At 49.8% G+C, this 14778-nt stretch overlaps 6 protein-coding genes across 6 annotated transcripts; 2 read left to right on the top strand and 4 right to left on the bottom strand.

Moving 5' to 3' along the window:
• Window positions 1–3: 3 nt before the first annotated feature.
• On the bottom strand, window positions 4–1148 carry COCCADRAFT_30179 (uncharacterized protein; the record flags this gene model as incomplete). Its single annotated transcript, XM_007718905.1, has 3 exons — window positions 4–453; window positions 503–971; window positions 1047–1148. Coding segments are annotated over 3 exons (1021 nt in total), but the record flags the coding sequence as incomplete, so codon positions are not given.
• A 1244-nt stretch (window positions 1149–2392) lies between these two features.
• On the bottom strand, window positions 2393–4049 carry COCCADRAFT_108691 (uncharacterized protein; the record flags this gene model as incomplete). Its single annotated transcript, XM_007718904.1, has 2 exons — window positions 2393–3961; window positions 4023–4049. 2 exons carry the CDS (start codon window positions 4047–4049, stop codon window positions 2393–2395), a joined length of 1596 nt encoding a protein of 531 aa, XP_007717094.1.
• Window positions 4050–5032: 983 nt separating this feature from the next.
• Window positions 5033–5530, top strand: COCCADRAFT_30177 (uncharacterized protein; the record flags this gene model as incomplete). Its single annotated transcript, XM_007718903.1, has 2 exons — window positions 5033–5383; window positions 5444–5530. 2 exons carry the CDS (start codon window positions 5033–5035, stop codon window positions 5528–5530), a joined length of 438 nt encoding a protein of 145 aa, XP_007717093.1.
• A 1429-nt stretch (window positions 5531–6959) lies between these two features.
• Window positions 6960–8255, bottom strand: COCCADRAFT_9049 (uncharacterized protein; the record flags this gene model as incomplete). The annotated part of the gene is made up of 1 exon (XM_007718902.1): window positions 6960–8255. The coding sequence occupies one exon, from the start codon at window positions 8253–8255 to the stop codon at window positions 6960–6962; it is 1296 nt and encodes a 431-aa protein (XP_007717092.1).
• Window positions 8256–8886: 631 nt separating this feature from the next.
• On the bottom strand, window positions 8887–9901 carry COCCADRAFT_9048 (uncharacterized protein; the record flags this gene model as incomplete). The annotated part of the gene is made up of 2 exons (XM_007718901.1): window positions 8887–8906; window positions 8968–9901. The coding sequence occupies 2 exons, from the start codon at window positions 9899–9901 to the stop codon at window positions 8887–8889; spliced, it is 954 nt and encodes a 317-aa protein (XP_007717091.1).
• A 3138-nt stretch (window positions 9902–13039) lies between these two features.
• COCCADRAFT_9046 (uncharacterized protein) lies at window positions 13040–14642 on the top strand (the record flags this gene model as incomplete). The annotated part of the gene is made up of 2 exons (XM_007718900.1): window positions 13040–13633; window positions 13680–14642. 2 exons carry the CDS (start codon window positions 13040–13042, stop codon window positions 14640–14642), a joined length of 1557 nt encoding a protein of 518 aa, XP_007717090.1.
• Between the last annotated feature and the right edge of the window lie 136 nt (window positions 14643–14778).

Here is a 14778-nt window from a genome sequence, read left to right as displayed (position 1 = left end):
CACCAGCACCAGCAACGCCACCAGCACATGGCTGGGCAGCAGCGTTGTTGGCACCACCAGCTTGGCCTTGGGCTTGCTCAGCAGAAGCCGCGTTAGCATTACCAGCGTTGGCGTTTCCAGCGTTGGCGTTTCCAGCGTTGGCGTTTCCAGCATTAGCATTACCAGCATTGGCGTTACCAGCGTTAGCTGCCTGTCCTTGCTGGGCAGCAGCGTTGTTGGCACCACCGGCTTGACCTTGGGCTTGCTCAGCAGAGGCAGCATCGGCATTTCCAGCACTAGCTGCCTGGTTTTGCTGACCATAGGCTGCATTAGCATTACCAGCCTGTGCCTGGCCTTGCTGAGCAGCACCAGCATTCGCGTTTCCTGCTCCTTTCTGGGCAGAAGCCGCGTTAGCAGTACCAGCCTGTCCCTGCTGTGCAGCAGCAGCACCACCAGCATTTTGCTGTCCAGCAGCTGGGAAGCGTTAGAATATAACTTCAAGTTCAGAATAAACAAGACATACCTTGGGCATCATTTCCTGCGAACCCATTGATCTCAATATCATCCTCCTCAGCGGCGTTTTCATTACCGGCATTTCCCTGGGCCTGCTCATCCTCACCCTCAATCTGAGCCTGTCCATTACCCGCAGCAGCATTTTCAGCTCCAGCAGCCTCAGTGCCATTGTTAGCTGCACCGTTCTCGGCACCAGCACCGGCACCGGCATTCTGGTTGTTGCCAGACTCCTCCTGAGCGTTGCCTGAATCCTCCTGAGCGTTACCAGAACCCTCCTGAGCATTGCCAGAATCCGCCTGAGCGTTTTCCTCGTTGCCACCGCCGCCGCCAGTCAGTCCTCCGAGAAGATCACCAAGGCCGCCACCACCTAGGCTGCCGAGGAGACCATCGAGCTGACGCTTGGTCTTAATCTTCTCGCCTGTGAACCGGCGGACAGTGGAAATGAAGTGTGCGGGGAGTTGCTGGGCTGCGGTTCCGTCCTAGATAGTTGTTAGTTATAATGGCCCATATCATATTACCGATTGCCATTTAGAGGAAATAAAAGGTAGACGCACAGGAAAGCGCTTCTCAAGAGCAACATTGTTGGGCCTAGCCGCCGGAGCAGCAGCGGCGGAAGCAGCCAAAGAGGCAAGAAGAATGCTAGTGTCGAACTTCATGATGGCGTTTGTGGAATATAGCGTATCGTGGTAGATTTATCAAAAAGATAGTCGTGTTAAAAAAAAAGAGACTGTCCGGCAGCGGTGTATGAAAGTAGTCTGTGTAGGAACAGTAAAGACGAAGCTGGCTAGCAGCAGAATGTACAATGCTGGTGGTATATATATGAATATGTGTGAACGGTGCTTGCAACCGCCTAACTGAACGAGTATCGAATACTTGATAACAAAAAAGCAATTGTCGACTTTCTAGCTGCCTTCTATATATTCGTTCTTCTCTTGCACTGGAGCAAGGGTCCGCCATCGGGCATGGCACGTCCGGTATCAAAATGTTGACGCGTTCAAACTGGTTATTCCATTACTCCATCCTTGGCCTGCCGTGTTGGTAGCGATCCCGATTGCAAGGCTATCATGTTGCGTGCGCGCAAGGGTGGACAGACCCTCAGGCGGGTGCAGGTGGTGCAAGGCATGCGCAATGCGGAGAGTCTGTGACTACGAGGCCTTGAGGGCGAAACGCTCATTACGTGGGTGGGCCCACTATGTGGATAGAACGATGACTATCTTTACGGTACCTGTACATGCCTGTACGATGAGCGAGTTGATAATTTTGCTGTCGCAATATTCCAATTGCATGCTGTAAAGTGTTCGAAAACATCAATTGAATCCTCACATCATCGGGTTGGTACTGGGCGATTACTCCTTCGCAACTAACGTCTATACACACCGTTTGTCAACGGGCGAGTCTATCCTTACCCAAAAAACGACTTTCGCATACAAATGGTGTAGCTGTTTCTGTCGCAGCCCCCATGAAACGGGCAGACGTGCCGCAGCGCCATACATGCCCGAGAAAGGGAGGAAAAAAACGCGCGTTTTGGTTTTGAAACCCAGGCACGAGAGCGATTGCGCCTTGACCCTGCGACTGCTCATGTAGGAAGAGCTTATCGACAAGCTGTCGAGTGTTTCGAGATTTGTTCTCGCGTGCGTAATGGCCATGGGAAAAATGGGGGGACGGGGAAGGCGAGTGTGGGTCCGTCAACGGCGGAAGACTTGGCGCGACGCTAATACGTCAAGATAGGGATAGGGGCATGCCAACTTCAACGCTCTCTGGTTTACACAATAGTTGTTGCAGCAATGTTCATCATTTGGCATATCATTGCGCTTTTGCGCATACACAAGGGTATATTGAAACAACATTGACACAGAAATGGCCTGTATACAACGCATCTTTTCCAGATCCAGGCTCAACTTCATCTTCTTCTCGCCAAACCTGTGACGTACAACTCACCAGGCTCAGCCTCAACCTTCCAACCCTCGTTTACCAATGTCTTCAACACCGCAGGCCCCAGTTTACCTTGGCCGCCTTCGCTGTGTCTACCCAAGCCTGTGATGATCCTGAAGACATCGCCTCCGCCTCTACGGCCAGGACCGCTCCACTCAGGAATCCTGCGCTCCCCGAGGCCGTCCCACCAAGCCTGTGTGCGTTGCTTTGCTATCCTAGTCGCGTCCGCAACAGTTACGCCGTGCAGGTCGAGGTGCGTAGGTCCTGATTGTGATGAAACTAACGAATCGGCTTCAGCTGCGTTCATAACTTTCAGATTGGCGTTGAGGTCACGGCCCTCTTGCGCATAATAAGCTGCAGCTTGCCTCATGAGTGGTGTTGATTTGCCTCTGCGGTAAGCGCCAGATGCTTTTGTAAACGCATCGTTTCGAGCAGCAGCGGTGGAGACGGCATCGCGGGGCCTGGCAGAAGGCGCAAGGACAGGCAGTTTGGTTACTTCCGAAGGATCAGACAGATCGACTGGAGCATATCGCAAGTCAAGTTTGATGCCACCTTTGCCGCCCGTTTCGCTTGCCGGTTGTTGGGTGAGGGCTTTTGCAAGTTCTTTAGCTTTGCTGGTCGACGGGGCAGCCAGGCGCACGACTGCAATGGCATGCTCCAAATCGATCGAAGGAAAACTCTCGTTTAGGGTGATTGCGTCTTGTACTAGCGCAGCATCTGGCTGCCCTTCCTTTTTGTGCGCTTCAATGTCTCTTCTCACAATTGCCAACACAGTCGCTGACAATGATGCACCGTTCGCATGATAGAGCGACGAGACAGTCTTTGGTGGAACGCTCGTGCGCGACGTGACAAAATCCACGTCACGGCTTGTGTTCTGCCAGCGGTTTGTCGGCGCATCTGATTCAACAAAATAATCAGCCCCAGCGTTATTCAAAGACACTTTTTGCCTTTTCTTTGCCTTGCCCTTTTTTCCCTTTTGTGGTATGTGATGGTCTTCAGAAAAGGCTTCAATACCCTTGGCAATAGGTCCATCCTCTGTAGGGCTCTTCCTGCTATCATCGAAGAAGACATGATTGAGTAGCTCGTCTGTTGCTTTGTCGTAATCGTAGCCGCATTTTTTCAGCGTGTGCGTCACCTGGGCGAGCCGCAAGCCGGGGAACGTCTCGGCGAGCAGCAGTTCCTTGGTAGGAACATCAAACTGTTCCGTATCTTTGTAATATCCACTCTCGAATGATTCCTGTGGGCTTCCCGAACCCCCATTTACACTAAGCGAAGCAAAGTCGTTTGAAAGGGACGAGTGCTCTGTCGTTACCGTCTGGGTACCCCATGAATCGGCGTCGGTGCTGCTCTTGTCTGGACTGTCTTGCACGGCGCCCCCACTGCTACCAGAGGGGTCAAAATTCAGTGCTTCCACTTCAGCTGTGGCCTTCAGGGTCTCCAATAGTTCCCTGGTGCGAGCAACGGCATCTGGTTCCCCTGCATAGTCCGAATAAATGGTATAGAGAAGCGTAGGATCTATTGGCGGGCAATATTCCTCCTGTAAAACGCGTCCGTGTTAGTGGATGCGCGTGTTGAGTCAGTTCTCCTTGCCCACATACCTCAAGCATACGCAGGTCCTCATCCATTTTGTTTGTTGCAGTGTTGACGTCTTCTGGTGTGTCGATATGGCGAGAGCATACTCCGAGCTGGGTGGCCGATGCTGGGGAGTTGTGACTGAGGCAGTGTCGCGCAGCAGTCTCTTATTGTAAGTTCCGCGATCAGTGCGATACGATGGTATGCAGTGTGACTGTGCGGCGCAAAAGGCAGTAATGCGTAGTGGTGGGGTGGTTGCGTTGGCGCGTGATGGCAGTTCAGCCGTGGCTGGGAGAATTATAGCCGAGCTTAGCGCAGACAGGAGCTTATTGATCCCAGCATCTTTAATGTCCACATACCATGGAGGGCAAGAAGAGGTGGTGTTGGGTAGGATATCGAGCATAAGATATATTTTTGATCTACACGGCCAGCTAGATGCCGCACGTCATCTTCATTTAGGCCGAATCGCGCGTCATCCATTGGCGCTAGCGCAAGCGGCTTTGAGGCTTCTATCCACCACCCTTAGGTATCGTCACGTGTACTTGTTATCGCAAATCTACCTTTCTACGCAATTGGTGGTTTCAGTGTAAGCCACTTGTTATGCAAATATGAATTTGGTTAGGACAGTTGTAGACCCCTGGTAGGCGTGATGGCACACACACGGGACACCTCCACATCATCATCCTCGTGGCCTGCTCGTCAAGGCTATCTTTCTATGATCCGCACCCAAATTCCCTCATTTTACTGTTCTATTCTCGGCCCTACTTTCAAGCCTCTTGAATATCACATCCATTCAAGCAAGCCTGGCAAATACAATAGGCAGATGAACATTCAGGCCCCCAACAACCCGCAGACGCTCCACTACATCCTGCCAATGGCTGCGTCAGGCCAAGTTCGTGGCTTGAACGCATTGCATAGCCACTCTGAGCCAATGGCACGTTTAAATACACCAAACCCACAGGTTCCTGATATGCGGTACAATGTACAATAGCAACCCGACACCAGCTTGAAAACGTGACAAGATATACCGCGAAACATGGCGCCCCTTCACCGCCGCACATATCTGGAACCCGCTGTTATCGGAAGCATCGTTGGCCTCGGCTGTCTAGTAATAGTAGGAGCATTCTGCACGGTCATCTTCTGTGTAATGTGCAGAAAACAACGACAGCGCAAAAAGGCCCTACGCAAAATGCAGGAAGACCAGTTGACACCGTTTGTGGGATACCAATATACGGCGCCAGCAGGTGCGCAAAGCAACCCCCAAGGAGCGTTGCTACGTCCACAGCAACTCGACATCCAAGAGCAGTATAGTGGACCTCAGGAATTGCAAGGGAGTGGGAGACTGGGTCCTCTGCCTCCCCAGCAAATTGACGGATACGTCGCAGCGGTTCGTTCTTTCATCTCAAGTAAGATTAGTTGGGAATACGGTTGAACTAACTTGCTACAGCCGACTTTTGACGACGACAGGCCACTCGAACTGCCTGCTGGCGTTGCATATCACGGCATAGACGCCAAACGTGGAATATACAGATGAAAAGCGCCATCTTCCATTGCCACCAAGCCTCTCAACCAAAGCCCCAATCCACAGTATCAACGGTAACCCTGTTTCAACCATGAAAGCCACGCACCACCATACATGGCTGCATGTCCAAAAACGCCTCTCGATATGATACGAACAACGTCACGCAGGAAAATCCACAATCCATTGACACCAACAAAGAACTGCTTCACAACCCGCCACGTCAATCCCCCCCACAAAACCTCCTTCATCCACCCTCTTCCTCTTTCTCCCATCTTTCCTCTACCATCCAAAATGAACACAATAACTACAGCTCTCAAACAAATCGTTTCCCTCCCTTTCTCCCTCCTCGCAGCCCTACCGCGACCCACCTTCTCCTATGTACCCACCACGCACATCAAGCTCAAGGCCGACAGTATAGCCATGGTGGTACTCGTACTTGCGCGGCATGTGTGGATGTATGTGCAAGGGTGGCGGGATAGTGGGTTACGCAGGAGAAAGGGTAGGAAGGGAGGTGGAGTGGGGAATGGCAAGGGGAAGAAGGGAAGGGGACGGGGGAAAGCGAGGGGTAAGGGGAAGGATGTGAGAGGAGGGAGGAGAGCGAGGATAGTGGTTAAGGGGAGATATACGCTTGTTTTGCGGTAGGAAAAGGAGGATATGGAAAGATGGGATCCCCCTGTTTGGATATGTGGAAGATTTAGTGGTAGAGGTATCTAATTGGTATTTTTATCTTGCTTTATCTACATGTATTTCTAGGTATAAGAATGCTTCTAATCGAGGTTGATTATGACAAGTACTTCCTCCGCTTTGTTGAGTTTCATGAACTAAAAAGAAGAAAATGGACATTGAAGTTAGTCGGTAGTTCGCAAGTGAGGAATAGACTATCCGACTCTACGCTGCCGGTGACTTTGGTTTGCTGTAAGAGATGCCTCGAATAGTCCTGGGATGTGTGACAGATGAATGTCTGGGCAAGTTCAACAACCCTTTCTCCCCTGTACGGTCGGTTCGCAACCTATAATAGACCGATTTGACACACCGAATAGCCAGGCATACAAAGTGTGATCGCGTGCGCTGATTTTATCGTTGTCGCCTGGACGTGGGGTACTTTCTTGGCTACGATTGTCATCCCTGGAATCGCTACTGACGTGGCCTCGCGTGATAAGAGCCGTTTGAATTCCTTAGAATATCGATCTGACAACCTCTCGATATCGAGAAACGACACCATGGTAGCACGATTGGTCTTTACAATTATATACCATGGCATTACCAAGGACTTTGGGTCGAATCTGATGCGATCTGAAGCGTGCATAATGACGAAGAATTGCGTAGTTGATACAGCGAGGTTCTTGTTGAAAAGCATGCGGTCAAGTGCGATCAGGTATTCCAGGGTCATGCGGCGCACACGTCTAGGCGGATATTGGTGAAGATCTAATTTCTTCCAAAATTATTCGCTGTTCTTATCCGAATCGTCATCTGAATTCTCATCTGAATTCTCATCTGAATCGTTATTTGAGTCGTCATCTGAATTCTCGTCTGAATCGTCATCCATGGCCCCGATGATGTCTAGCTGAAGTCCCGCTGCCTTGCACGCATCCTTGATTTCTCGAGAAACTCCATTCTCCCCTTCGACTACTATAAATTTCTTCCAGTTCCGCGCAACAACGTCTTTTTGCTCAATCGTAGCCAGCAAAAGATCCGTGACTTCGTTGTCGCTTCCCAGATCGTTGAAGAACTCGAGCGTTTCCATGACCGGCGGTAACCCTACTGAATGAAGCCTTGGTCGTTTAGACGATTTCCCAAAAAGTTGATAGTCCCAATTCAGACGCAGGGTCTCCAGTGCTGCAAACTCTCTCATTCGTAATACCTTGCGTCCAGTAAGTGTAGGGTGGTCGATTGTAATGCTCTTTAGAAACTCGGCCTGCGACTGTGCAGCCAAGATGTAGTCACCAACGTTATCGGAACTCTCCTCCAACTCTGGCTCTGGCTCTTCTGTCTGCGTCATAACAAATTCCTCAAGCGCCTCGGGCAGTTCAAGGAGATCGCCAAGCGAATCATCGTTAATGTCGCACTCGATCAAATGGAGATGCTTTAGCGCTGTCATGTGGGGTCGCTCGATGTGGTCAAAGCCTTTTTCGTCTAGCTTCGCTCGTCGAATGGTCAAAGTCTCAAGAGTCGGGTGAGCGAATATGTGAATGTTTTCGCGGAGGTCCCAGTATGCATCATTGGCGCATTGGTAGAATAGCGAACATGTCTTCAAACAGGTGAGATCGAACGGACCATTGAACAAGGTGCCAATGCCATGCAGCAACACATCTGGTACTGAGATGTCCAACTTTTCCAAATTCGACATGATAGACAATGTCCGTGAAAGGCTGTCTGATCGCTTGGGGTCGAGATACGAGCCATGTACTGGTGCATCGAGGGCCAGTTGCGACAGTTCCGAGGATGGGTATGAGAGCTTGATTTCGTGAATAGCAGAGCCACGACGGGGTCGCCGACTCAGCGACTCGCTAAAGGTGAGATGCAGCTCTGGCGAATCGAAAAGAATACTCTTGTAGAGAATGGCATCACTGAGGCGATGACATTTCTTGTTGACGCGCGACACATTACAGAGGTCGCGCCTGGCATTGCGACCCACGGCTTCGAAGATTTGGAGCAAGATTTCCTCGGGCAAGTTACTCAAATGATCACGGGGAGCGCTAGCACTCCCCTTGTCGCCGTTGGTTATGGAATTTGACATTGGTGTGGTGTTAATATTGGAGATCCAACGACCTATGGCCGAAAGGTACTTTGTAGACTTGAGTCGCGAACACGTGGAGATGGCCTGATAAGGTGGGATGCGGGGAAGGCAGGTGTGGAGACCCCAGCCTTGTACCAGGTACAATAGGTCGATACAGAGTAAGCCGCGCTGTCGGTGCACGTATATAGATATGCTGTAAGATAGCCAAAATGTGCTGTGGCGAATGAGATTTTGTAGAGGACAAGTGACAGGTTGTGACCCTTGAGGTGTGGAAGAAGGGTGCGCGCGGCTGCTGCCGCCACATGTGGCTTGGTACTAATGATCTCATCCCGCAAATGTAACGTCTCAGTCTCAGCTCAACGCCACAAACGGTTGGTGCTGTATACATGTTCACATTTGAAGGTGCAAGCATCGTCCAGCAAACAGTGATGCTTTAAGTTTCTACAAACTCTATTATTACATACCTTTCTAGAAGCGGAACCCCATCTCCAAAACCATGAACATTGCTTCTGCCCAACCAACTGGGCAATGAACGAGCAGTCTTACCAGGGGCACATTAGCGGTATATGAGTCGTCGCAGCTGGGTGCCTCCCTGCTTTAGCACACTTGGGACACTTCCTTACAATTTGCATCACACGGCAATCTTTGCGGCTGTGACTGTCATGTCCGCACCTCGAACAATAGTGCTCGCTACCCCATAACGGTTGATTACATTGGCTGTGCAGCATTACAATGTTGACGACCGACTGAATCGGCTGCTCCGCCAGTGGTATTTTTGAGAGCATAACCATTTGTACAGAAGTGATGAGGGAATATGCAGCCCAGTCGGCAGCGCTCCGGAATTCAGGAAAGTCAATCTTAAGATCGGTAGCGAGTTGCCCCAATGTGAAAGTCTTGTCGCGCCAGCCAAAGCCTGTTTCGCAAGCAATTCGTTGTGTGTTTATCATTGATACAATATTCTCTCCAGTTATTTGTTCAAGACCGAGAGCATTGAGTAGTGAATGCCGCTGCCATGAGCCATCCTGTAGAATGACAATGGGACAGGCACCTGGGACTAGATACTTGTTTGAAACAGAACAATACTCATTTCTCGATAGCAGGGGCTCGACAGGTTGTCGTAAGAAATTTTCTAGCACAACTTTGGCTTCTTTCCCGTCTACATACCGTGTGCGCCCAAAGCGGGTTTTCTGAGAATCCAGAGGACTTCCTCGGAGATTCACAAGATACGCATTATCCTGCATAATTATGTGATGGTATGATACGTTGCGAATGATATCCAGGCTATGCGGTCCAGGAGATGCAAATTTCTCCTGTATGCCTCGGCGTTTGACAGTGTGTACTCCAATATCCAGCAGTGCACGGCGCTCTCCATACAGCTCGCCACACTGCACCGCAATAAGCACGACGTGTTCAGCAAGTATCGGAGTATTTGGCCTTTCAAATCCCAAGCAGAACTCGAGAACCTCTTTATGACTCATTCCCTGGAAGAAGTGGGCGACATCTTCCATGCGTTCACTGAATTGCGGGTCAGTAATCGACAAGGCCGCCAGTCCTTCGATGGGTGGAGGTGGAATTTGTTCGCCTGTAAATGCACTGTACTCTGGTGGCTGCTTCTTGACAGGCTTTGAAGAACGGAAAAATTTCATGGTGCGTTGTTAACCCAAGGTATGTCTCAGGCTTTTCTTGTATGGTACCTGTTGTTTCGAATGGACCTTTGTTGAGGAAGAATAGGAAAAGAAGTTTTTTGGTCGAGATTTATGAGTCGTAAGGTCTTTGTATGCCCAGAGGTGATAGCAAGATAGCAAAGTGAGCGAACTATGGTTATCGAACGCAGCGTAAACCCACTTGGTGAATTCTCACAATTCACTGGTCCATGTGCAGTCTTTGTGCGCTCTGACATTCACTTTTCCGGGTTTCCTTGCAAAACTCGATTCACCTCACGCATTGTAGCCTATCAACCACATGCATACCGTCATCGCGCGTTTTCCTACCTATTCATGAAGTTTTCCGCTCTCGCGGCTTCTTGAACACAGTTGGAGTGATTCACCCATTGTTGAAGTCAGAGGGGCACGAGGTGTGCACTCCGTATTTGATTGCTGGTTATTGTAATCGATCATCAGCTATGAGAATTTACCACAAAGTATTATAGTAGCTTCACGTTACATAGACTAGAACCAGTTGTTACTATTATCGTGGTCATTAACGTTGTGTCAAGAAGCGCTAGTTTCGTGTTCAAGTATTTAGCAATGATGAACCACTGACCGGATATGTGAACTTGAGATACAGCCTTAGTTGTTAGATATTCGGCTACTCTGATAGGACGATATCGTACCATCTGGGTAGATATTACCAAGCGATGCATGTTCTTCAATATTAATGAATTGAACTTCACCAACATCTTTTTTGGCATTGTCAATCTATAGTTTTCGGAACTATGGTTCAACAAGAACGGTTCCCACGAGGAGAACACGATGTCGTTTTATTGTCATATATATAGCATGGATAGAATTACAGTTCCTTGTGTGATTCTTCTAGAGTCTGTGACTAGAACTCATTTGTAGAAAAAAGAGCAGGGTTATGGTAAATGCTTGCGTAGGGCCAACCGCCACGATAGCAAATCTACGCACAACACTCGACTCAGATGCTAAATATTTTTCCAAAACGAACTCATACCTGTAAGTCATAAATTTTGTTATTGAAGCCAATTTCATCGGAAACCTCCCGGTCTTACACTGCTCTCACCGATCCGAGACCCCCGCGCATTAACCCTCACCAACACCTATTTGTTTGCTAAGTTGGCTTCGGCCCGGGCTTGCAGTATCTTGCAACCTCTACTACTTCTTATATTGTTTCCTTCAATATCCCGTTTGTGAGCACAAACTGATAGATGGTGGCTCTTTCCAGTTCCATTCCAGCCTTTTATCTGGCGTCAGCGCAACTTCCAGGCTTTGGCTTTTACACAAGGTTATATTTATTATAGATCACCATGGAGATTACGCTCACTGTCGACACCGAAATCACTACGTCCTATGATGCCAACGCGACGCCTTTCACAACGGACATTCCTTTTGCAGTATCTGCGCAGCAACAGCAAGACACCGCCATCAAAGCACTCAAAAACCGCTTTGATCAACTCACAGATTTTGAAGTGTGGCGGTACTGCATTGGGATGAGCCACATCTCTGACATTCCCGATTTTGCACGAGAAGCTGCCGACCACATCATCGTGGTATGTCTAGACTGCGAACACTGGTCCAACAACACGGAAGAGACGACCGAAGTGGGTATCGCTACCTTTTCCCGACAAGATGTTGTGTCGCTTGTGAACGAGGGAGATTTTGGAGATTTTGGAGAGCATTTGATGCAGCAAGTACAATTCTACTTGCTACGGCTGATAGAGACATCGCATCTGCCAAACCAGAACCCACAATCTCGAGGGGTACTTGGCAACCGATTTGGAAAAGGCCGTTTTGTCACCTTTGCCCAAGCACGGCAGATAATGCACGATTTGTTTGTCCAGCCTATCAAGGGCGTTCCTGGATTGGAAGGAAATCATCCCATTGTCGTCCTGGGCCATGATGTTAGCCACGACAAGAAGAATCTGAAGCACAAAGCGATCGATTTCGACATGGACCCTCTTGGCACAGTGGTCCGGTATATTGATACGCAAGTTCTTGCTCGACAGATGCATAGCTGGAACATGCCCCGCAAGGAACAGATTGGGCTGAAGCGACTTGTAGAAAACCTGTCGTTCGAGCATAGTGACCCCCACACCGCGGCCAACGATGCAGGCCGCACATTGATTTGCGCCTTTCAGATTGGGCTTGGTAAACACGCGTGCAGAAACCACCCGAAGTATAGGATGCTTGAAGTCGCCACTGATATCGAGCGGTATAGCGTCACTAACTTCAAATCGATTGGCGGTGTAGAAGAGTACTGTTGGAGATGCGGTCAGCCTGGGCACATGAAGTCCGCTTGCACAGCGACAGGTCTTCACTGTGACGAGTGCAAGTCCAACAAGTGCCAACTCGAACCCGACGAGGAACACATCTCAGCACATTGCATGTGCGTTGCCAATAACAAGGCAGCTCAACGGCGGGAGAGGGATGCATTGGCACGAGAAGAGAAGAAGAGAAATAAAAAGAACAGATATATTCAACGTGGGAAGCCCTCTTCTGTCGAATACGGTCAACCCCCTTCGCGCGAAAAGTCCTCCTCTGATGACCACAGTCGACCCCATTCGCGCAATAAAGACCATCGCCCTTCATTTTCGCCCAGTCGGGTTATGCACTCTGGGAAGCCAAATGGGCAGGAGGCCACCCACCAAGGCGGCGGGAAACAACCGTGGAAAAACAGCTGGAGGGAACGACCTGGAAATGAATCCAGCAGCAAATTTGGCAAGCGTCGTGGCTCAGGTGGTGGACATTCGTCACGTGATGGGTCAGACTAATCTTCTTAGACAATACGTATAGAAGATCCGAGGTGTTTCGGATAGACCTGCAAAGAGGTGTTGTTTGTTTGGATATCAGCGTTCGAACACTAGATTAGAAGGTTGGCTGTATTTTTAGGCAGCAATAATTAAGATAATGATATGCAAGATGATCAGATGACGGGGTGAGGCTGACTAAGAGATTCGCAAGTGCCTGCGTCATCGGTGCCTGCAGAAGGTGGAGTTCCCGTCTATCAACAACCAACATGTTTGCGATAGTACAATAGCTCCTCGCATTTTTCGTGTCGGATTAGGGGCAAGTTGAGAACGGTTTCGAGTACCGTTCGCTGCGATCATGATTGATCATACGGTGCCAAAGTACATATTCATCCGGACGTGCATCCTGGGGTTACGCGCTATCACGCCTTTCAGCATATTCTGGGTTTCCTTCAGTATCGCCGAGCCTCCCCATACGGCCTTTCGTCGATTTTTGCTAACATGGAGCGCCATCGAGACGGCATTTTGGCTCCTTGTGTACATACCCCGCAAGCGCACGCTTCAGGCATCAGCACAACATCCCCCGCTACTCCCACAGGAAGACAGGAAGGAACTTTTCTGGCGATGCTGGGATAAGATTCCTCACCCAGAATATTACATCAGTAGATGGTTTCTGGGCGCCAGGCCTGGAGAGGTGCGACGAGAGAATGTGCGCGAGTTTTTTGCATGGGCGCTATTAAATCGCGGTACCGAAAGCGATGATGAGCGCATGAAGAGGAGGCAGGCGCAACCGGAGCAGAGCCATTCAGAAGACGACGAACTGAATGAGTATGCTGATGGTATTGAAACGATGCTGGGGCGAAAGTTAGCGCCTGGAATGGGCAGCGCAAAGAGCCTGCGCTTGACTATTGACCAGGTGAACATGGCTCACCGACCGTTTCTGTGGTACATGGTATGTACACTGTTATATTGTGCTTATGAGATACTGACCAGGTCAGATTGTAATGCTTGTCGACACCATCACAGCTGTTCGCCTGCGCTATGCTGGCTTCATGCACTTTCGCACCCATATCCGCAACACGTTGGCTGTCTTTCCGCCTCGCCTGGCAAGTCTCACTACACGTAACATTTCGCCCGCTCGAAACCTGAGCTACTGGTACAAGCCACATACCTCGAGAACACGCTTACCTATCCTCTTTATCCACGGAATTGGTATCGGCCTACACCCATATGTCGAGTTCTTGACCGAGATCAATAAACACGATCCACTTGCAGCTGAGGATGGTCAAGTCGGTGTTATCGCGATTGAACTCATGCCCATTAGCTTCCGCATCACTGAAACTATGCCTGGCAGAGATGAGATGTGCCGTCAGATTGACATGATCCTGGAGCGCCATGGCTTCGACAAAGTAGTCCTTGCTAGCCATTCCTACGGCTCTGTGATCTCCACGCATCTCATTCAAAACCCTACCACCGCTGCAAAAGTTGGGCCCATGGTCTTTATCGACCCGGTTACTTTCCTTCTACACCTTCCAGACGTTGCATACAACTTTACAGCGCGTCATCCGCGAGGTGCAAACGAACACCAGCTGTACTACTTTGCGTCAACCGATATGATGGTCGCACATACGTTAGCGCGGCACTTTTTCTGGGCACAGAATATTCTTTGGAAAGAGGATTTACGAGGTCGGGATGTGACTGTGAGCCTTGGTGGACGGGATCTTATTGTCGACACGCAGACTGTTGGCAAGTATTTGAACAACGCCGATCTCAAGAGCGAGGATTATAGTTGGAAAGACTCTGAATGGAAAGGCCATGGTATGGAAACTATATGGTGGCCTACAGTGGACCATGCACAGGTATTCGAAAGAAAAGACGGGAGAGCAAAGCTTGTGCAGGTGTTGAGGGAATATGTGAAGCACAAGGCCGGCGAGGAGGACAATGAGGAGGAGTATCCCTGAACTAGCGCGGTTCAGAAATGTCCACTAATTCCCACCTCTAAGAATTGACCATGGTGACTTTGTAACGTCCAAGACTCTTTTAAAGTTGGGTCTTGAAACCCGTTTGGGGGCCCGTCCGGGCCGAGTCGATCCAATC

The sequence above is a fragment of the Bipolaris zeicola genome, assembly GCF_000523435.1.
Source record: "Bipolaris zeicola 26-R-13 unplaced genomic scaffold scaffold_263, whole genome shotgun sequence".
NCBI classification, from domain to species: domain Eukaryota; kingdom Fungi; phylum Ascomycota; class Dothideomycetes; order Pleosporales; family Pleosporaceae; genus Bipolaris; species Bipolaris zeicola.
This window is presented reverse-complemented; position numbering and strand designations above follow the sequence as displayed.